This window comes from Lacerta agilis, chromosome 3 (assembly GCF_009819535.1).
Source record: "Lacerta agilis isolate rLacAgi1 chromosome 3, rLacAgi1.pri, whole genome shotgun sequence".
In the NCBI taxonomy this organism is placed as follows: Eukaryota; Metazoa; Chordata; class Lepidosauria; order Squamata; family Lacertidae; genus Lacerta; species Lacerta agilis.
Genome location: NC_046314.1, coordinates 68,325,568 through 68,349,800, shown reverse-complemented (window position 1 = coordinate 68,349,800; position 24,233 = coordinate 68,325,568). Strand labels below are relative to the sequence as shown.

The 24,233-nt window shown below is 38.4% G+C and overlaps 1 protein-coding gene across 11 annotated transcripts in view; it reads right to left on the bottom strand.

The window, feature by feature from the left end:
- The window catches only part of QKI (QKI, KH domain containing RNA binding), a 104,623-nt gene that overhangs the window by 18,375 nt on the left and 62,015 nt on the right, over window positions 1-24,233 (bottom strand). For all 11 annotated transcript variants that reach the window (XR_004426254.1, XR_004426252.1, XR_004426253.1 and 8 more), the window contains exon 5: window positions 1,344-1,431. Coding sequence is in view for 8 of the 11 variants with exons in the window: in XM_033144129.1 (XP_033000020.1) it covers window positions 1,344-1,431 (88 nt within the window). In the remaining 3 variants the exon portion in view is untranslated. The remainder of the gene's footprint in view (window positions 1-1,343; window positions 1,432-24,233) is intronic.

The window sequence follows — 24,233 nt, the reverse complement described above, 5'->3', positions numbered from 1 at the left end:
TCTATCTGCAAAACAGTCCACAAAAATCACTGAAAATCAACTGAGCTTTAATCGGATTGCAAGGTCCCATATGCATCAATTAGACTTGTAGGTTTTAACCAATACATATTACTTAGAAATTACTCCCAAGTATAGACAGGATTTCAGCATTAAGTTCTTTTAACCAATTTAAGCACAGTTTAAACATCTACAGATGATATCAAGAGACACTAGAACAGCAGGAAGCTAATTTTTTGTTAACATTTCACCTCTTTTCAATGAAAGCTGTTTTCCTAAATGCATGCATCTGGAGCCTCCAACACACTGATCAAAGCCTAAGAATAATTTTAGGTCCCCTTAACACACCAGAAATCCATTTTTCTCTGGACAAGCTCTGTGTTAAAGCTAACAGAATGAGCCAACTTAGTTGCATTATGTAAGTCTCTGTTGGGTTTGTTATGCGAGACTGTGGTTCATTAAATGAAAGAAGGCAGTGACAGGAAAAAATTATTGCCCATATCAATTAGTGATTAGGCTGACTACTCTTACCCTCAAAGTGCAATGATTTGCCCGTTAATTATGTTTCAAACATGACTGAAATCTAACCCAATTAGTGCAAGACATTTAGTTTTAAGATAACCTTGAATATGCAGTTTCTGAAAACATGCTGAATGAAACTAAGAACTGTTGCAAAAAATATATGACTGAACACATAGCTGACAAGTTGAAAAAGGAAAAACATGCCAATAATTACACAGAAAACACTAACTATATTTTAAATATATTAAAAACCTTCTTTTAAAAAAAACTGGTCCTCCTTGGAACTAAGAGATGGTAGCTGATTAAGTGGGTCTTTCCTACAGCACTGGCATATATACCCTCCCTTGCAGGTGCCAATTCTTTTGCCAGCAACCATGCAATCAGCCTCTGCTCACATGGCTAGATCTAAGTTAACCCCAGTCATGCAGAAGCCCTCAAAGGAAAGTGGGTCTTACACAGCTAGATCAATATTTAAAGATACTCTTATGGATAGTTAAGATGTGAAAGAAATGTGCCTAATCCCAATCCTCTCAGCAGCATGCTTTGCTCACTTTGTATGATGCCATGACATTATAAGTACAGCAGTGTCATATTACTACACAAACCGAGTGTGCACATTCTGGAAAAGCAAGATAGGGCATGTGAAGCACATTCATGAGATGTTTTCTGTGTAGGAGTCAAGATTATGGAAATGGCAAGATCTATCAGGGGTCAGTGGGCTACATATGTAACACAGGCAATATTCTGTCTTCCCATCTAGTGCGAACAAACACAACTTAAAAGCATCCTCGCATATAAAGCTCCCACATTTGTGTTGTACTTACGTGATTTGATATTGGCGTCTCTGTAGGTGCCATTGAGAATTGCAAGTTCCATCAACTGCATCTTTTTAAGGCTATCTTCTCCTTCTGCCTGAACAAATAAAGTAGACTATTAGGAGAGTATTTTACAGTATCAATGCACTTGCAAAAGCTTATCACATTTCAATATATGAAGTGGAAACATGTTTGCAAAATAGAGAAACTCCCACAGATGCTACTCTACCTACATGAGGTCCCTATTTTTTCAGTCCTAAATCTAAAACACTACTCCCTACATTCTAAGAACACTGGAAGGAAGACAGTATTCATAACTTCTAAACAGCACTGAGCTTTTTAGAAGGACAGCATAGCAGAAGTAGAGGCTGCTCTCTTTCACACAACATTTTGGATACCATAGACTTTATCAAACAGAGCTGCATGAAAGGCAGACATGCAGAGCTATAGGCAGTCTGCAATGGAAAACTTTATTAACAGCTTTGCATGAAACATGGTTGTACTGTATAGTGGAAGCTGTACATGAGGCTATCTTGGGCTTCCATCAAGTCTTATAAAGTAAGTATCTCTTTAAATCCCAAAAGAAAAATAAGAATTGGCAGTTGTAAGCAGTTACAGAGTTACTGACAGTAGATTGGGGAAACCATTTAGATACTGTTTCTTCCAGGGACATCTGCAGACAACATCTTTACAAAGTTACTATCCATGCACACAAATGCTGTTTTCCATCTGGATTTAAAGTCCATAGTTCAGTTGCTAAAACTTGTAACAGACACAATTTCTACAATTACAGCAGTCTTGTGCTGACAGATCACAAAGCTACAAAAAGCAAGCTGTTTAATTCTGTATTTGGATTTATTTTGAAGCTTTAATGGATAGTAAGTATAAACTTATGAAAGATAATCTTATGCACTGGAAATGCAGCAAATACTGCAACACCCCCACCTTCCACTTCTATCTTGTCAGAAGGTGGGGTTGCCTACATCACCTGATAATTTTGCTTCTACCATGGCTGTGGATATTGTATCATCTTGAAATGATACTTATCCATATATTTGGTTTACAAAGCTCTCTATAAACGTGGCTGTGTGGCCCACAATGTAGTTTTTGTTTATTATGCCATCATTTAAAATTAGCTGGTGTTTTTAATTAAATGTTTCATTAATGTTCAAGGACAATAATAATTGTTCCACAGTCTTTCTTTTCAAATCCTGAAAACTGTATCATTCTTTTTTGTGATCCAGAACAAGTTAAAACAATTGATGGTGTAAAAGCACACCACAATTATTATTATTATTTTGTTTTCTTTGGCCAATACCTCTCTTCTCAATTGACTAAAAAACATGTTTTCTAATGTCAGACATTTCTGTAATCATTCTCCTTCAAAGTAAAGAGGGTGAAACTGAGGGTGCAAAAAGGAGATGAAGAATCTCCAATGGAAAGCAGACTACACATAAGTCTGTACCAATGAATAAAATAATTTATAATGCTAAGGTGCTGCTGTAAGTAGACTTCTGGAAAGTCTGACAAAGCATGGTTTTTATTAGTTTAATATAGTTGGCAAACCTTTTATTGTCTAACCAGCATTTCTTCTCTCACACACTAAACACTCACATACCATAATTGAAAAGTTTAGTGTTCTTTTTAATAATTGGAGGGGGTTGGGCAAAGAAATTGTTGGATTCTAGTCTCTAGTAATGTTGAGGACCACATTATATGCTGTAAAGGTTTTGCACTGGATTTTCTTTGATACTTTTTACTATACTATAAATGTTAAGATAAAAAGGTAGGTATTACTGAAACTAGAGTGAATATTTTCTAGTAGATCCATATACATATATATCATACAATTTTCTAGTAGATCCATATACACATATATATCATACAATAACACCTAGTTGCAATCATTTTTAATCTTCACATGCAAGTATGGGAGAATTCCATGTAAGAGAGATTTTTCTTCCACCAGACAACAAGAGCAAGAATTTTGAGCACATAAAAGTGATTAACAACAAGCTAATCACCCTCAGTTGCCCAGCACGAACAGCAACAATCAAGCAGCTTCCATACAGCATTCATAGAATTGTAGAGTTGGAAAGGACCAAGAGGTCATCTAGTCCAACACCCTGCAATGCAAGAATCTTTTTTGCCTGAAGTGGGGCTCAAACCAAAGAACCTGCTCTACTGAATGTGCTATCTCTAAAGTGACTTTTCTCTTCCACATATGCACTGGAGCTTCAAGAGTACACTGTCATTCCCTCTGTCTACAATGCCCTGACTATGAGCGCTGTTGTTTATGTAGCCAAAAAGGCACCACTCTGTGCAAGAGGGAGGTACCACCAAGCTTTGGTGGACACTAACATTTGCAGAAACACAAAAAATAGTTCGGAAAGCGGGGTGATTCCAAAAACAGCCCATGAGGTCTAGGGCTGGGCGATACCTGGTTTCAACAATGCAATATTATCAACAGCTAAATATCACAATACAGTATATCACCCAGTTCTAATGAGGTCATATTGTTCTCAGTTGTCACAGAATGCTCTGGCTGTTGGAGTGGCTAGAAGTCGAAACAGCAGCACTCCACACTACAACATTTTGTTGCGAATCCAGATTTATGTTCTAACTTTCGAGACAAAAATGTTACACATCATTAAGATCAAAATACACTGGTACCTCCGGTTGCGGACAGGATCTGTTCTGGAGCTCCGGTTAGATCCTGAGGTTTTTGCAACCGGAGGTGCCTGTTCAGTGCATGTGCAAGGCACAGTTGAGCACTTCTGCGCATGCGGCGAAACCCCAAAAAACACTTCTGGGTTTGGCACGTGTGTATCCCGAAGGATACGTAACCAAAGGTGTGTGTAAGTAGAGGTACCACTGTACTGGCATTTAACTTGCATGGGCCTGGCCCCACAAAAACACTGAGAAAACTGAAATGGAACATTGGTATAACACACAAAATTATCATGTGGTTTTATAGTTACCAGTACTCTAAGTTAAAACAGGCTGCGACAAAGGAGGGATGCTTGGGAGAGGCTTTTCCCACTCGTTTTCTTGGTCAACTGCAACACAACAGTTCTGCACTGCTGCCAATGGGTCTTACTCTCTGGTAGTTCCTGCCACCCACTCCTACTTACTGTTGAGATTCCTGCATTGCAGGAAGTTGGACTAGAGTATGATTCTATGATTCTTGCAGCCCAGATGGGATGCACCATAGCAACTTTGGGAACAACTGACTGGTACCATTAAAGACGGAAAAGATTCATTCAAGAAATGAATTTATGAAGAAATTTCTCAAAGAAATGTAGCCATTTTAGGAAACAACAGGATTTACTGAATTAAACCCCAATAAGAAAAAGCTATTGTGATAGGCAATGAGCATGGATTATGTTCAACTAAGTGCACTTGCAGAAGAATAGTAGATAGGAAGGTACCTTTTACTGAGTCAGATCACTGTTCTATATAGCTCTGTATTGTCTACACTGAGTGGCAGTGCCTGTCCAGGGTTTCAAGCAGGATACGTTGCCAGGGGTTGAACCTGCAACCTTCCAATGCAATGCACTGCCACTGAGCTGTGACCCTTCCCGAAAGTTAACAAAAATTACTACTAACAGCTAAAAATGGATACTAAATGAACACAAGACATATTATTTCTGACTTAAATGTTTGTGAACACTCAAACTGTCAACCCAGTTGTACTTTTCTGATACAACTTGGTAACTAAAAAATAAATATGAAAGTCAAGTTTGGATCCCTCAGCAGGATATGCAGTACCAAACTATTATGTTATGGCATACTTTCTTTGGAATAAATCTATCATGCACATTACAGTGCTTAGGCCAAGCAACAGTAAATTGGCATCATTATTTTTCAGCCAACACTACTGCCTTATCTTTTTCAAAGTAAGTTATCAGTTCAAATGATATGCAAAGACTATTTCACTGAAAAATTTAATGGTCACAATGTTAAAGACACACCAAGGGTGGGGGGAGCTAGCATTATCTCCTTACATTTCTCTTTCACTGAAAAATTTAATGGTCACAATGTTAAAGACACACCAAGGGTGGGGGGAGCTAGCATTATCTCCTTACATTTCTCTTCACCTGGACATTTTCTACTTAATGATACTTGCTCTAACTGCAACCTTTCCCATGATTCCTTTTTCTAGTTATTTAACATGAAACAAGATAAAGTGCCATGAGTGAATACATTTGTATATGTCCAGGTTCAGAGTCACTACCATGGAACTAATAGAATTCTAAATATTGACTTAGTTTTTTGTAACACTGCTCTACATAAGAGGGGCTAAAAACCATATTCTTTGGGCATGATCATGAGTTAATGTGAGCTGTTTATACAAAAAAATGTATACATAGCTCACCACACTATTTGCACAGCAACTGAATACCAATCCCTGCCATGGGAACCCTGCCAATGGAAGCTGAGATACCCAGGAAAGGAAGTTACCAAGTTGACTGTGACCCTATTCAGATCCAAGTATGTAGACAGTTTGCAGTTCTTTGACAGAAAGGCAGGTAGTAAATCTGGAGGTATGGTGCTTTGTTTGGATGTATGGTCCTACAAATAAATGCTTCTCTTCCAGAATACACCTACGTAATCTAATACTGTTAGATTGAGAGCTAGTGTGGTGTACTGGTTAAGAGCGGTAGACTTAGCAATTCAAAGAAACGATAGGTAAGCTGCCTCTGTTTGCTACATGAATTGCTATATTATTTACTATAATTCGTTATGTGTATTCTTTCATATAGATATAAAACTTTCTATGGTTGTCGAAATGCTTGTTACACAATTGTCTTGATAGAAATGACTAAATAGATAATAATGTCAGAAGATATAAATTTAATTTGAGATTCTTTATTATTCCAGCTGAAGAAGAATAAACGAAACAGGGCCTTGTCCTGGAGTTAACAATCATAACTGGAATTTGTTTTATACTTTCAACAACAAAAATAGAGAAAACCATTGTTTATTGCCGTCCTGGCCTGAGTCCTTGCAACCATTATACTCTTTTAGGCACCAGGCAAAAACATTTCTCTTCAACCAGGCCTTTGGCTGATGAACACACAATACCCTTTTGAATGTGTTGTGGGAGGAGTTATTCTTTATTTGTCTTTGTTATTTTTTATTATGTCTTTTGTGTTTTTCATATTGTATTTTGATGTTGTGAACCATCCTAAGATATACTAATGAAGGGTGATATAACAAACAACAACTACTACTAGTGGTGGTGGTGGCTGCATACTACCTCCAGGATCAGTGACAGCCCTACTCTGAACAGGGGAAAGGTCTATTGTGCTCATTTTCTGTTTGTGGAATTTTCACTAGCATCAAGTGAAAGGATAGGTTTTAATCTGATTCAACAGGGCACTTCTTATGTCATTACTCAAACGTATGCATCCTCTAAACCGCCAGAGATAACACATAATACAGACCAGTGTGCACCCCGTGAAGAGAGTAGTTCATTATAAAAAAGGGACATACACAACAAATAAAGTTTCTCAGCTTAAACAAGACACATTATAAACCCAAGTCAAGTTATTTTCCACTAGTTTTTTGTTACCAGCATATAAATTCCAGAATGATGATAATGCTATTTCTGTTGGGTAGCTACAGCTCATCTTACTTCTGGCTAAGACGTGCATTCAGCCAGTTAAAAATATGGAGTACTAAAGAAAGAAGAGCATGTCCTCTCTTTAGAGGACAAAATGTGTCAGTCACATGACCTTCCATTTGAAAGACTTGACTGCTCGACCGGCAAAGTGTGCTGCCAGGGATTTTTAAATTATCTAGCTTTGCATTTACATTTTTGTTTCTGAAAGTAGAAATATTCAGGTAATTTACAGGGACTTTGATAAGAACTTCTTGAAAAAACTACATGTGCTAATGTGACCATTTTAGTCATCTTTTTCCTTGAAGGGAAAATAATGTTTTATCACATAGTCAAAAACTAACCTTGCTTGTTTTGTCATCTAGGTAAAGGTAAAGGGACCCCTGACCATCAGTTCCAGTTGTGTCCGACTCTGGGGTTGCAGCGCTCATCTCGCTCTATAGGCCGAGGGAGCCGGCGTTTGTCTGCAAACAGCTTCCGGGTCATGTGGCCAGCATGACAAAGCCGCTTCTGGCCAACCAGTGCAGCGCACGGAAACGCCGTTTACCTTCCTGCTGGAGCGGTCCCTATTTATCTACTTGCACTCTGACGTGCTTTCAAACTGCTAGGTGGGCAGGAGCTGGGACTGAGCAACAGGAGCTCACCCCGTGGCAGGGATTCGAACCGCCAACCTTCTGATCAGCAAGCCTTGGACTCTGCAGTTTAACCCACAGTGCCACCTGGGTCCCTTAATTTTTGAGTTAATTTTTGCACTTGTTGCAACTTGTGAAACTGGCTCCAGCCAATAGGGAAGTTATCTTTGAAGCTAGCATTAAAGTCTAGTATTATTTACTAACATCAGGCAAGGAAATTACAACTCTCAGGATTAAGAATTTCTTAGCGCACTGCTCAGTAAACTGCATTGTGGGCACTCAATATTCCCTAAAACCATATTCATAACCTGCTCCATCTCAGCTTGAAAATATGGGCATTACATGTATAATTCTTAAATCAAGATCAGTACCTGAAATATCAATAGCTTTATATACTGAACGTTTATTTTGAGTTTCAATGGATCGTATCCAATGCTCCAGCTACCACTTCACTTGCACTATGGACTTTAAAGCACCCAACACTTTCCTCTTCCTTTCCTGTCCCCTCCAGCTCTCCATGCATCCTCTGCTTGGGGCCCCCTCTATAGCAGATTTTTTTGGGGGGGGTGGGAAGGATTGTTATATAAACAATTTCAAATCCAATACGCACACTGGGATAAAAATCTCCATTTAGAAGACTTGTTGAAAGTGAAGTCTTCAACAGAGCTTGAGAGACAATAGGCAGAGGCTAGAGACTTCAGTACTGTAAAAGAGCAGAGTGGTAGTAGGGAACAGACTGGTTGCAATTCATCATGTTCCAAGGGGCTACACAGTTCTTGATTTCACTTTATAATCTACAAAGACAATGGTTTTCACATCACTACCTTGAAAGCTTGTGTTCAGAGTATTCAAGTATGTGAAAACGTCTGCTAAGTAAGCTGCCATACAGAACCATGCAAAGTTGATCACATGGAAATTTTAAATCTGTCAAAAAAAAGTTTTACTTCATCATGTAACTTAAAGAATTGATTCAATATTTCCCCACTTTACAGCCAACACACTTATGTAAAAGTAACTGCATATGTTGGCTTCCCATTTCTTCACACAATTTTGAGAAGATCCTAGAATTCAAAGCTCAAGATTTGATAAAATTAATAATCTGGACAACTTCATGAAGCACCTAAAATCAATCATCAGAGGGTGAGCTGTTGTGCTAATCATAATGGAAATTTGCTTAGCGATTTCCCGTTGGTCTTCCAAGATGAGTCATGAACCCCAAATTCATAAGACAATATTCACTGAAAACCCCACCTACAAGTAGTGGGAGAGTCCTCTAAACTTGATAATCATTGAAAACAATTAGAAGTTCTTTTCAGTAAAAAAGTAGAAAGAAGGGGGAAGGGGTCCATTTCATTTTTTTTTAAATGATAAGTATGTGAACCTACACCATGGAGCAAGCCATTTGCACTTTCTCCCCACCCCCTCCAATTTCAGGAGGCCTAAGAAATTGTGTTTTTGCCCAATCCCAGCTCACTTGCTATCCAGCAACTCTTTCACAAGCTTTTCCCCTGCCGGCAAGCAGGTGCTGGTCAGGAGCAGAGGCTGGATGGTCCATGTAAGGCTTTCACTGTGCAATTAACAAGGTAAGTGAGTCCCTGGCAGGGGGTGGTTGTTCCGCAGACCCTCAGGGATGCCCTGACCCCCAATGAGAACCACTGTACTGTACTAAGAGGTCAAAAACAGGAGGAGTATGGGGAAAACAATGCTGATTTAACACAATGTAAGCTTTGATAAAATGGCTGAAGCTCAGTGGTAGAGCATATGATTTGCATGCAAAAGGCCTCAGAAGTTCAGTCCCTAGCATCTCCAGGCAGGCTGGGAAAGCATCATGAGATAGTTTTATTTTTCCATCCCTTTCATAATGATTTCTAAAATGGAACTAGCTTTTCTTCACAGCTGCTGCACACTAGGTTGCCAACACCAATTCAAAAGCTACTAAGTGTGTGTGTGCTATGGAGTTTGTATCCACAGACACCAGTATCCCATACAATATCTATCTATGCTTTTCTTTAAAACCAAGCACCCCAGCCCATCCATCTTGATCTGGACACCTCTAGCAACAGCATTTAAACATTGGTATACTGTGTATCTCTGCAAATGTCTCTGGCACATGTGTTTTAATCTAAAGCAACCTGGATTCTCTGAATGGCTATTATGCCCACCTGCACTTGCATTGTCCAGTTCTGCCCCTCTTCCATTTGAACATTCAATCATTTTTCATCATGTTCATCAGCCTTCTCCCAGTTATCAATTTAAAAGCTGCTCTTTCACCGTTTTTAGTTTAAACAGCAACATTTTTGTTCCAGTCTGGTTTAAGTAGAGCCCTCCCCAGTTCTACAGGGCTGGTTTATACCCAGATGCCCACCCCCCTGCAGCACCAAACAAATCCACCCCCCCAATACAAACATCACTGTCTCATTCACTTGTTGAGGTCCCCCCTGAGTTGTGCCTGTCCAGCTGGCCCTATGAATAGTATAGGTAGCTTTTCAGATAAAGCTACTTTGAAGAGTCCAGCTTTCAACCTCCTACCTAGCAACCTAAGTTTTGCATCAATGGGGCCTGCATGCACCCCTTCCATTGAAGACTTTAGGTGTATGTAAGTGTAAAATAAACCATTTATATTAAAACACTACAGTCTATGATGTGCCTGAATTTACAATGGAAACATGACCCTGGAACCCCCTGGAATCTTGCCATCGCTCAGCAGAGACTGGGGTGATGTGCAACCATTTAACATAACTTTTACTTTGTCGCTTGGCATTTGTTAGGTGAGGAAAGTAGTTTGCCCTGGGCTCCTTGTCCTGTTGCTGAGCTTGCATATCTGCCAGACTAGCTTGCTACAATAATGCTTTATCACTACGGCTGAAATGCTTTGTCAGTTGGTGCTTCTAAACCTGTTCACAGGGCAGTCTCCATCACTAGATTGTCCTAAATATATAGCTTTGGCTACCTTCCCTCACCTGTTCCTGCAGCCAAGCAGATCAAGAGGTCATTGTTTGAAGAATATAAGGGTGTGTGCCTGAAATTGCTGGGCTGCACCAAATTCCAGGTAACAGAAATTTGAAATATGGAGTGTAGGTCCATTTAGCCCTCTAGGGATGGCATTTTTTTAGGCTAGGAGGCAATGGGTAGAATTAAGATAAGGGTGTGCCCTTGAAGCCCTTCAGAAAATGTAAGACTCAAACTCCCTGTTTAAGTTTTAACACTGAAGTAGGCTTACCTGGTTTTGAAATTCGGCCAAATACTGAGCTTAACATTCACTGAGTCTCTTGAAATTTATGTGAAGTGCACCTTAAATAAAGTCTATACCAAGCCTGAACTTGTGTTTAAGGTGTAAATTACCCACTTGCTCTCATTTTCAAAACTGAATGAGTTTTCAGCTAGTTTTAACTTGAACTGAAAGCTGAAACCTGAACCTCATACCTTTGTTTTAGGTTTTAAAGGGCAACATATAAACTGAGACATATGCTGGGCTTGATCTGAAAGCTAAGCTTGCACTTTTATTCTAAGCTGACTTTTTCCCTAGACAGTGCTGCACTCTGCGAAACTATTTATTAGGATTATTTTACCCCTCTTCAAAAATGAAATTTAACCAGAGTATCTAGCTGCAGGCCCCTCAAAATTGGCCCCTCAAAATTGTCCGGTTAGAATAGTACAGAAAACTCTTCCCAAGTAGCACTACATAAATATGCAGCCACAAGTACCTCCTACACCTAACCCCCAACTGCAGGTATGAAACGAGAGCAGCCATTTCAGTTGAAAGCTAAGGCAGAAAAGCAATGATTAGGTGCCATGGACATACCTTGAGACTAACACACATGGAGAAAAAAATCTTTAAATCAATGACAGTCCTTAAACGTATCACACAACACAGGAATAGGAAGCTGCCTTATCTTAGTCAGACCCATCTACAGTAATCAGCAGCAGCTCTCCAGGGTTTCAGACAGAGAATCTCTTCCAGCCCTCCCTGGAGATGCAGGGGAAAGAACATGGGACCTTTTGCATACAAGGCAGATGCTCTGCCACTGAGCTACAACCCTTCCAACACTATCAAAAAATGATGGTGATGATGATGATAATGATAGTAATTTATTACTTGTACCTCACCCATCTGACTGGGTTGCCCCAGCCACTTTGGGCTGCTTCCAACAGAGTATTTAAAACAGACAATGAAACATCAGATTACTTCCATCAGATAACAAAACTTCCCAATACGGGGTTGCCTTCAGATGTCCGAGGAAAATTGTATAATTGTTTTTTATCTTTAACATCTGATAGGGCATTCCACAGGATGGGCGCTCTCTGCCTGGTTCCCTGTAACTTCACTTCTCACAATGAGGGAACAGCCAGAAGAGAACCTCGGAGCCTGACATCACAAATATAAGCTGAGGGCCAAACATCTTTTATTTGCACAATACAGGTTTTGGGGAGGGCTAATTATTAGATCAAAATCAGCACATGAATGAGGACAGCTGAATCCTCCCCAAATACTTGCCAATCCCAAACACTTTTCTCCTAGCCTAGTTGATATTGTGTCAGCCAAGTTGGGACAAATGTACCTGAAGAGAGACAGCACAGCCAGCTTATGTGAGGTACAGTTCTTCCCCTTTCACACACCCCTCCTAAAATACCGTATTTTTCGCTCCATAGGACGCTCCGGACCATAGGGCGCACCTCATTTTTAGAGGAGGAAACAAGAAAAAAAATATTTTTCTGGTTTTCCTCCTCTAAAAGCCCTGTTTTGTTTTGTTTTTTGTTTTGTTTTTGAGGATCAGCTAAAAGTTTTGCAGCTTTTTTGCAAAGGGAAAAGCCCTGGGGTTTGGGGGTTTTTTTTTTGGAGGATCAGCTAAAGGTTTTGCTGCTGTTTTTGCAAAGGCAAAAGGCCTTTTTTGAGGATCAGCTAAAGGTTTTGCAGCTTTTTTTGCAAAGGCAAAAGCCCTGGGGTTTGGGTTTGTTTTTTTGGGAGGATCAGCTAAAGGTTTTGCTGCTGTTTTTGCAAAGGCAAAAGGCCTTTTTTGAGGATCAGCTAAAGGTTTTGCAGCTTTTTTTGCAAAGGGGGGAAAGCAAAGCTCCTTTTGCAAAGGGGGAAAAGCAAAGAGGAAAAGCCCCATTTTTATGGGGTTTAACTCACATTTCTGAAAAATCTTGAGGAAAGGGAGCCATTTCTACTGTTTCCAGACAGATAATCTAATCAGCCAGTCACATGTCCTGGGGAAACAAACAACCTCCCTCTACAGCACATTCAACAAAGGAGGGCGGGGCTGAAAGGGGGCCGGGACTCTTATCTCTCTCCCGATCTCTTGCTGATCAGCTGCTGAGCGGGTCCTTTCAACACTCCCTTCTCTCTTTGTAAAATAAAAAGCACAATCTGCTTTTGGCCCCTGGGCAATTCAGCTCCAGGGACCACCATTCGCTCCATAAGACGCACAGGTATTTCCCCTTACTTTTTAGGAGGAAAAAAGTGCATCTTATGGAGCAAAAAATACGGTAGTTCGTTACACACACACACACACACACACACACACACACACACACACACACACAGTATAGATAGGAGTGGTAGCTCTGTCACGTCCAATTTGGTATCAACAAAAATAAAAGACAAAGGCTTCAATTAAAACCATGCTCTTAAAGCCCAGAACAGAACACAACTGCTGATTCATCAAGAACAACTGAAGGTTAAACAAGCATGAGCAACGTTCATTACTAAAGTTATTTACAGAAAGAGAATCTACCTGCTCACATTTAAACAGTGTCAAAGTTGACTAGCAAGTCAACAGGTCAAAGCCCAACTTCTTTAGTGAGAATGAGCATGGTCTCTGCAAATGTTTACACGTGACCCAAAAGAACCAGTTCAAAGTGCCCAGACATCTTATTTGCTTTCAAATGAAGTCTTCAGTGTCCCTTTATCCCCTCCATAGTCAGATTTGACAAGTATTGTAATAAATATTACATGCAGGGAGAAAAGTTAAAATCAAGTTAATGTTTACTGAAACAAAATAAAGAACCATTTTTAATAGTATTACTTGAAAAGAGATCTAATCCAGCAAGGGAAATTCAATTTACATCTACAGCAATCAGATTTTGTTTTTTAATCTAGGGATTTGTTACAAACTGTCTCTCTTGAAATGTGCTTACTGTACAGTATTTAGCAGAAACAGTTTAGCTTTAATAAGCTGATAGTCTGCACGGGAGCATGGATCAACTCGTTCTCATTAAGCATAAGCAGTTTCTAACAGCCTTCATGTTGCTGCTCAGCCTATGCTAGAGAAAGCAGAGATTGCTGCTGCTCTAAAAACCATAATTTATGAGTTTATTCAAACCCTTCAAATTGCTCTAAGTAAACGCCTTTTACGTTTGAAAATTCCCATGGCAACTTAGTTTGGCAGGCAAAGGGACCCAAATTCAATCCTTTTATCCTCCAGCTAAACCATTACAATGGTAATTTTGCTCTGACACTCTGAAGAGACAGCTAATTACTGTACTTCAGCCCTGAGACAGATTTTCTATTCAGATTAAAATGGCCCTGCATGGTTGGAAAGAGTAGCAACACCTTTCTGCACATTGGGGTGGGGGTGGGGAGATGCACTCTCACAGCATAGCTTACTGCTAGAAAGGTTATATTATTACTAAGTCAATATATACCTTCAACTGAAAGATTAAAACCATGTTTTCTAAATAGAATACTTTGAGTACCATGTGCTTTGGACCAGTCTAGTTGGAAAGATCAGCTTTCCCCATATATACCCAACTGGAAGTTTTACAAGTGTCATGTAATGTTCATTCTCCACTTGCAAGGAATCAACCTACTGTCTGGAACTCCTTATCTGCTACTAATAGGCAGATCCCTTCACAATATGTAGCAAGGACTTTTTTGTTTACATCAGCCTACACATATTTTAGTAACTTCTGCTTGTACTTATATTTTGATAAAATGTAGCTTAAAGTCAAATGTTAAAAACAAGTTATTTGTTTCTCTAAATGAGCATTTCATATAAAGGTAAAGGTACCCCTGACCGTTAAATCCAGTCGCGGACGACTCTGGGGTTGCGGCACTCATCTCGCTTTATCTTGACTTTTGTAGCGGTAGCGGGCCGACATTCTGACATTAACTCACAATTTGGGTCCGTGCGCTTCCTCCTGTGCATATGTTTCATAGTTCTTAGCAGAGCAACACAGCTTAGTCCCTGATAATAAGGCTTCTAGAGTCTGTAGTCTTTGTTCTACAAACTACTTTATTACAAACTATATACAGATCAGCCTGGAGCACACTCTTCTTGCATGGTGCTCACAGAAAGCGAAACCGAAAGTGTGATACAGACAATAGCATCAGTTCAACAGATGTACATATCCAGTTGTGGGACGTCATATCCTTTCCAGGTTTAACCCTGTGTTAACCTGATACTACAACACTTTAATTGCTGAGGGAGATAGCGTTTGTCCGCAGACAGCTTCCGGGTCATGTGGCCAGCATGACTAAGCCACTTCTGGCAAAACAGAGCAGCGCACGGAAACGCTGTTTACCTTCCCGCCGGAACAGTACCTATTTATCTACTTGCACTTCGACGTACTTTCGAACTGCTAGGTGGGCAGGACCTAGGACTGAACAACGGGAGCTCACCCCATTGTGGGGATTCGAACCGCCAAGCTTCTGATCGGCAAGCCCTAGGCTCAGTGGTTTAGACCTCTAAATGAGCATTTTCTATTCTACGCAAATCTTAGATGTTATTGATGATTAAGTGGTCTATACATCCTGTTGAATAAATAAATAAGTTCAGCCACCAAGAACTGAGTTGTTTCACAAGACAATAAAAGTAGATCAGCTGCAGAAAAGATTATGGATTCATAAGAGAAAGCCACATTTGAAATCACTATCGTTATAATGTTTAGTCTTTTTAATATTTGAAAACTGGATAAGGGATCAGCAGTGGAAATTATAAGAATTAATAAAACCTGTTTATTCCACTTCTTAAGAGGACACTCTCTAATTCTACTTACAGAAGAAAATAGCTCATATTTTGGGTGGAGAGAGAAATTGTAGAATGCAGAATGCTGGCCAATATTTGCAACTCTTCTAAAATAATTTAATCATTTGCTGTGTATTAGGTATTTTATAATCTGTATCTGTAACAGATTATATGTTTACCTGAAGTGGCTTTATTTTGTTTTATTGAAATCGATAAAAAAAATTAAAACACAAAATTCTGTATCAATTATCATTTGAAAAAGAAAACAAAAATGTGGAGACTGGAAATGCAATCAATAGTAATAGCAGAAAAAATAGATTCATATATACACAATGAGTATCCTTCTAATTTTAGTAGAATGATTAGGAATAGGCATTTTATTATTGAAAGCCAAGTTTGTCACATTCAAATCAATTATGAAATTTGCATGCATTCTTTTCATTGATTAAAAGTTTATGTGTACAGATTTGTTTTATAATTATAGAAAGCTAATTATTTCATTTTGAAATTTCTCTTCAACAACCCAACAGAAGTTCAGAAGCCACTGAGGTTCAAACCGTGTATAAGGAAGATGGGATCATCTCCAAAGCAGCGGAGGAGGGAAAGATCCAGGTACAATTGCTGGGACTCATACTTTTACTACTACGGCAAATAGCCACTGCAGAAGGGGGGGGACAACACTTTCACCTATAGTCCCAAACTGGATGAATTCTCACCTGGTGCTACTTTCCAAAAAATCAGTGGCAAAGATGAATTCGCATACTATCATCATGCCTAGGCTTGGCGCAGAAGGAAAAGTGCATTGGAATTTCAAGTTCAAGTAGGCACAGCGATTTATATGGATAAACATTTTCATTAATTTATGGGACATCTGGCCAGGCAGTATTTTCCAACCATTAATTCACACACTGGGTGGTAACCAACTAAGTTTTACTCAGAGTAGATCCATTAAAATGAATGGACCTAAATTAACAATGTTCATTAACTTTAATAGGTCTACTTTGAGGAAACTGGTTGAATACCACTCATAATTCTTACACCCCATATTGCAACAGCACATTTGCAACTGACTAAATTACCCATGCTACTCTAACTATACTTTTCAAAACTCTTATATTTAAAACATTTAAGATAGTACAAATAAAAAGTCTCCCAAGCAGACTGTCAGCCATAAATTAATTATTGAGGTTCTCAGTTTAGGCTTTATGACAGGATTCCACCACCAGCACCCCAGCACAAATTTATTGTCATGGCAGGTCAATGCTTACGCAGTGAAACATTTGAAATATTTCCATGCATGTTCTAGACTTCTTGTTATATGCCAACAGAGTTCTCTAACAGATTTAAACATACACTGAGGTTTATTCAGGAGCTCAGCAGAACTAGATGTTTTTTGCTTTACTATGTCATACTGCAAAAATATAAACACAGCACACCTAGCATCATTTGATTACCATAACTACAGCTTATTGCTAACTGCATCAATTAAGAGTCACCACATACATACCCCATATTAAAAACTCCTTTTTCAAGTCAGTTACCCCAAATGCTTACAAATTAGCACATGTAGTTGTTAGAAGCAGTCATGTGCTTGCACTAGAAAATCTTACTGACTCTGGATTTCAGAATCAAAACATGAAAGGTGAATCTTAGGTTATGCTGTCATGCAGTTTAGAACATTAGTTACAAAGCAACATTGTGATCTTCTTTAAGAGCAATGCCTCAGAGGAAATGAATGAAAATTGAAGTATTTAGTCAAGTCAAGCATGTATCACTCTAAGTCAGACATGAGTACTGGGACAGGAGGTGTAACATTACAAGTGGCAGGGGCAGCAGGGAGTTGCGGTATTCCTGGACATGAGCAGGACAGGATGAAAACTTGGCCATAACTATAACAAAGGCAATACCCAAGCCAACACTTTAAAAGGATATGCTACACTTGTACTGGAGAATAGCTCTACTGTATTATACTTAAATCTTGCTGACATGTGGCACATGTGCTCAACTACCATTACTTTAGAGAAAATAATAATTGAAGAAACTGATTTTAAAAGATGTAAATAAGCCAGCAAACAAACATTTCCTTGTTTTCACAACACCTAAAGAGTTATTCAGGATAACTGTACATTGTAAGAAGGAGATCAGGGATAGAGAACACTTAAATCTGTTTTAATTTAGTTTTGTCTTAATCTTCAATTATGGTTGCTATAAGAGATACATAGAATAGAAAGACAAGCAATGTAAAAAACACGATAGTTAATTTAATTATGAAAAGGTTTTGGTGTATTTTCCATTTAAGTTTTTTAAAACAGGCTTCTTCTATACATCATTTTATGGATCAAAGGAATTTATGATATCTATAACAGATTATGGGATACTAAAGTTAGGGCAAGCTTTTGAATTAGGATTAAAGACGCACGCCTCAGTTTTAAGATGATTAAACTAGGCTGGTAGCAAATTAAGTTCTACAAATGGTTAGGGATAAGATTATGATGATCGTCCCCAGTCTTCTATACATCCGCTTTTGCTATGATTAAGATTGGTAATCTTATCTTATTGCTGTTTGGGGAAGAACAGATTTGGTAGCTTATATATACATCATGACAATTCTATGCTTTAAAGGTATTAACCCTCGAACATAAATTTGAATGCTGAACTCCAATGTGATCTCTGTCAAACATTGCAGAGCTGCCCACTCTATCTGTGGAACTGCTATTTCTCTAAGGGCCACATAATCTTCATTCTGCACATGCAAGGAATCAATCTTTCAGTGTGGCAGCACCTGTACTCCCTGCCTATTCATTTACGCAGGAACATCCATTGTATCGTTTTTGGCACCTGATAAAAAAAATTGTTTACCCAGATGTGTGAATCTGACTTGGCTTTCAACATCTAATTTTATGAGTATATGTAAAGTAATCCGCTTAGAGGCTTTGATGATTAAATGGTATACAAATCCTGCTAAATAAAACAAATCTTAGCCCTCCCATCCCTCTTTTTACTAGGTTTATTCTCTGAGTAAACCTGAGCTCTCTCACACACTTTTGTGCCTTCTACCTATCTGCTATATTCAGTGAGCTCAATTCTCCAAGAAGTACTGATGTCTAGCTATCAAACATAGATCTTTACTGTACATCGCATATAACACATGTGCCTGCTTATTTCTGAAAAAAATCAAAGCAATTAACTGAGTATTCAAAGAAAATGCAACTATATATCTTTAGGCAAAATATTTCCTCTATAACCAGGCATTTGAATTATCTGTGGCCTTTTAGAAGTGGGTGGAGTGTTTTTAATTTATTTCTCCCCTTAATTTTAATGTATCTTTGGGGGCAGGGGGTGTTTGGCTTTTGGTTTTAAATCGCTTTGGGTTGTCATGGGCAAGTTAAAGCAACTAACAAATTTAATAATAATAATAATAATAATAATAATAATAATAATAATAATAATAATAATAAAGTTTTGCATATTCAACAAGGACTGGATTTCTCAAACAGCAGCCATTCCTGCACTGATCTGAAAACCATTTTTGAAAAAGCCAGCTGTGATTCAACAACAGATCCCAGTGTTCCAAGAAAAAAAGTCCAGAACACTCTCAAATCACTATCATGTGTGAACCAAATGGTAAGCAGAAAGACTTAGAACAGACAAGTGGTTAGTAGGCAAAACATTAAGCATTCCTTTCCTCTCATTCAAACCTCCAAACTACCCCTACCTTAAGCAGTTTTTCCTAGAAGGGACAGAGTACCGTATCAGGATTCAATTTGATATATTTTTATGCAACATGTAATTAGGTCCGTAAGAGCTGCTTCACACAACACAGGACTGCTTTATTATTTGAACAGGTTGCTACATCAAATTACACTTTACTTTTGAAATGCTGCCTACCTCCCACATGTGAAATTTGTAAGCATATGACTGCAGGTGTCAGTACTCTGCCCCATCAGACTGTGGAAAGATTTTCATCCATGGTATGAGGACTAAAAGCCCCTTGGCCTTCTTTTTACTCCAGACTAGTGAGTTAAGATCCCTTTATCCACATTTCCCCAAGCCCACAGGATTCAGTGTTTTTATAAGGAAAACTCATCTTTGAATCATAGTCACCCATGACTATGAAAGTTTGGAATACCTATTACATGTTCTCTAGTTTAGCTTATTCAAATATTTGCTTATATTTTGCAATATTATTCTTTCCTGATTTTAAATGAAGTTTCTTAATTTGACTGAGTAATGTTGACTGAGTAATTTGACAATCTAACCCAGCCCCCAAATATCAGAATGCACAATGCATGCTTAGATAAAGGGTGGGTTTGGAGAAGATGGGCTTAGTATGTGTTTTGGAGGTAATGGAATATCAGCCATGTGCTCCTTCCCCCGATTGTAACTTAAGATTCCCAACAGCATCTCCTGCATACAAGTCTATAATGAAATTTAGAAGGTGGAAGCTAGCATTGACAGATTGATCTATACATCAGTGGTCATGCAGATCTGTAAATAATTGTCACAATCTCCATTAAATGGATAAATCTGTAAGTTATTTGCCACTGCTCTTTGCTTCAACTAGTACTTTTTACCATCCTTCATCCATTGCTCTATGTTTTAATGTGCAAATATCTGCCACAAATATAGCTGAAGCTCAAAAGATTTTACACAATACTCCAGAGTACAGTTCATTGGTTAAAATAACCCAATGCTATGCAATCAGTGCCAACAGATTGCTGCCACCCACTTATTGCAGAAGTGGTTTCCTAACAACTATTTTGGGTTACAGGTAGCAAACACTCAACAATGTTCTATGCTGCAATGGCAGCACCCTACAGTTTAGCTCAGAGCTAACTAATTTTTGTTCATTTCCACATCAGCCATTGGTGTGGTTTGTTAGCCATCCCATTCTCTTTTTAAATCTTAAAATTTGTTGGTACAAACTATGTGTCTGACATGACAACATTCTATTCCAAACTGCATACCTGAAGAAGTGTGCATGCACACGAAAGCTCATACCAAGAACAAACTTAGTTGGTCTCTAAGGTGCTACTGGAAGAATTTTTTTATTTTTTATTTTGTTTTGCATACTTTTTAATAGTCCTAAAATGCATGGGTTTTTAAAATAGAAGTATGATTAATGTACTTCTCATTGTGAAAGAGGGCCTTATCCTAGAGAAAAGAGTCCTTACTATTTATATCAGTAAATGCCTGAACACGAAATGTCACACAAATGTTCAGCATAACAGACAGATCAATCAAGCCAGACAGCCTGGCATTGTTTGAAGATGACATTATCATAATTAGAACCTTTTAAATTCACAAATATATTCCATTTAGGATTCCATTTACTAGTCCTTGGAATTTTTAAATTTTATTAACTTAACAGCTATTATCTTCAAATATTAGCTTCACCCATTTACAATGTGTAAGTGCTCAGAATAAATCCACAAAAAATCTCTTTTTTTACCATTTTTGTGGAATATATAGTATTACGAGTCAGTTTTACCAAGTTGCAACTAAACAAGTTAAGATGACTTGTAAAATAAAGCAACTACAACTGTACACAGCCAACCCTTTATAAAATTATGAAGAGGCAGAATGACCACTAAATTTCTCTCTATAAATCAGAAAAATCACAACCCAACTTACTTTTTCTGGGAGGGGCTTATCAACCTTTGGAAGACCTGGAACATGACACAAAAACTGGAGTTAGAAAGGGGAAGTCCCTTACCTGTTAGGAGAATTCTTCCTAAGTGACCCTGTCTAGCCAAGTAATAGGTGAGAGCACTGGAACCTTTTAACTACCAATGCACAGGAAGTACCATGCAACACATGGAGACAAAGTCTTTAAAGCAGAGCTACTGCTCAGTCACTCTGCTTCTCTATCTTTTAGTTAATAAAAAATATTTCCCAAAAGAGGGAAGTGGTAGGGATACCTGACTAGACAATGGCACTTGGGAAGAACTCTGTTTACAGGGAAGCAACCTCCATTTCTCATTCAGATGGCATAGCGTCCGGATCACAGGCATAAGAAAGATGAAAACAGTATGACCAGGTGTGTCAACCGAATCATTACTAGTAGATAGACAGCAGGGCAAGTCTTTTAGATTGTGCAGTCTGAAAGATGGAGGCCTACAAGTTTGCAATGGCTCTAGAGAACAGTGTTATCAAGAAGTCAGGAAGAAATATGTCTCCCTGCATATGCTACTCAGGATACAAGTCATGACCCCTGTATAATTATCAGATAGGAAGCTAGCTATTCATTGACTTTATTTTAATAAACAACACTTTTTCAAGGTAATGTAAGATGATCAGGACTATCTAATGGGGTACACAGGTAAGCAAATATCAAACCTGATTTTTCCATATAGATATTCAAAGCTTTAGTCATTATGCCATTATTTAGTTCTATGGAAGGAGGTAAAATGCCAGAACAACTGGACACAGAATACTTTGTGGTAGTGTCTGCAAAAGCCTGGAGTTATGGCAGCTTCATCATCACTGAAAACAGAAAGCATGTGAAGCAGATTCACAAAACTCCTATGTATTATACTTTACATTTGCAAATATGATCCTACACTAGCTCCAAGTTCTTTATGCCACCTCTGCTCAAGTGCAGCAACATCAGAAAACAGATGAGCAGCATCATTTAAAATGCAAAAACCACTGCTAACTTTAAGACTGCGTGGAATCAGAGCTGGATCAACCTCATCTAGTCCAATTCCCGCCATTGTAGAAAATTCACTATTACAAATGAATATATTCTTAACATAGTTCAGGAAGTTGCTGTAGCAGATTTATGACTTTGTAATTTGAAAATAGGTTTGGTCACTAGAGATGTCCTGTTAAAATAAGACCACTGTACTAGTAAATCTTATTTTCAGCCTCATTCAGTAATCTGGTCAAAATGTCTAGCAGATTACAAAAGTAAATTTAGTTCAAAAAGAAGAAAGAAAATCAGAGTAACTTTTTCTTTCTGCTTTAAATTAACACATTAGAACTGTCACAGAACACATTGGTGTGAAAGAGAACTACAGCTTCCTTGTTATTAAAAGGAACCATGTTTTTATGCTCCTTAAATATTAAAGCAATTTCCTTTAATTCTACCACTTCTTACAGATGCTCAGCCTGGTTGGCACAACACTATTTTATTGCAGGCCCTTACTACTCACATAGTTCAAGTGAACTTCTGCAAATCAAGCTGATGCAACTTACAGAGCATGTTATAGTACTTGTACCAGGTTCCGTGAACCTCATTTGACCAGAAGCCAAGTAAGAGATTATTGCACCACCTGATAGAAAAAAATATTCCTAAATGTAAGATGGATCTATTATAACAGCCAATTCAATTATTAAAAGGAATGCAGAAGTAAAACATAATTTACACTTCTCCAATCTCTGTTCTCATCATTAGCTGAGAAGCAAGTTGTTTGATTTCACCTGCATTTATGAGCCACAACTACATCTTACATTATACTATAAAATTTTGACTGCCTGAACTGGCAAAAGTAAAACCAAGCAGAGCAGCCAAGTACTGTTAAAAAACAGCAAAATACTGGCATCAAATCAGGTTTGAGGTCTTGTGGTGGCTGAGAGGTGTTTCAACTAGAGGCCAGTAATAAAGGGCCTAACAAACCAGCACTCTGATTGTAATGCATACTTCAATTGCTGATAGTCCAAGGTTAAAAAAATATTTATGCAGAACAAAACCTGCTTCTGCTATAGGCAGAAAGGCAAGTACATTCCTGACAGAAGAAATGGCCTTATCTCCATCTTTTAGAATGCATTTGGGAACTCTGATTTGCTGGCCTTGATACTTTAAGAGAAGCAATCAGGATCCTCTACATCTAAATTCAACATGTTAAGTATCCCTAAACCCCTACCATTTTATGAGCTAAAGTTTTAAATATTCTCCTTGCAACAGTGGATATTTCAACCATTCCCTAGGGTGATTGGACTGAATTATTGTTAATTAAACTGTTTGTGGATACCGATTTAGCTATGTTATAGTAACCAAAACCATGGCTAGAGCCATAGTTCTGTTTATTCAAACCATGCCACTTTAAATTATTTCCTGTTCTGAAACAACTCTTAGAAGTGTGGTGGGAGCAGCAGCACATTACCTACCCCTAAACCTTTTGTGAGGCATTTACCACCATGATATTCCAGATGAACCCATTCCAGATATTCCTGTGGGGCCCATCTACCACAAAAAGGGTAGAATAAAATCTGACAATATAATCACAGGATGTCATGAGATCTTCCTTAGGAAAAAATGCAAAGCCTACAAAATTAACAAATTGCTGTCCATGTAAAAACTGTCCAAGAAACCATATGTTTGATCTGCCTAAAGTGCATTAACTATTGTGAATAGTTTATCATTCCCTCTAATAGTAAACTACATGACTGGAGACAAAGCAGAGCTGTTGAGAAATAAGAAGGAAGTATCAGCATATTTGAGCAAAACCTAAGGTATGCAAAAAAATGACATCATTAAAAACCCAAAAGGGAATAACCCCTCCACCAGCAGTCCAGCTAGAACTGTTGATGCTCAGTGACCTCCAAAAGCCATGCAATGTTGTGTGTCTGTTCTATTCATTAATGATCTGGAGTTATATGTCAGCAGTGAGGTGGTTATGTTTGCTGATTACACTAAATTGTTTAAGGTGGTTAAAACAAAGAGAGACTG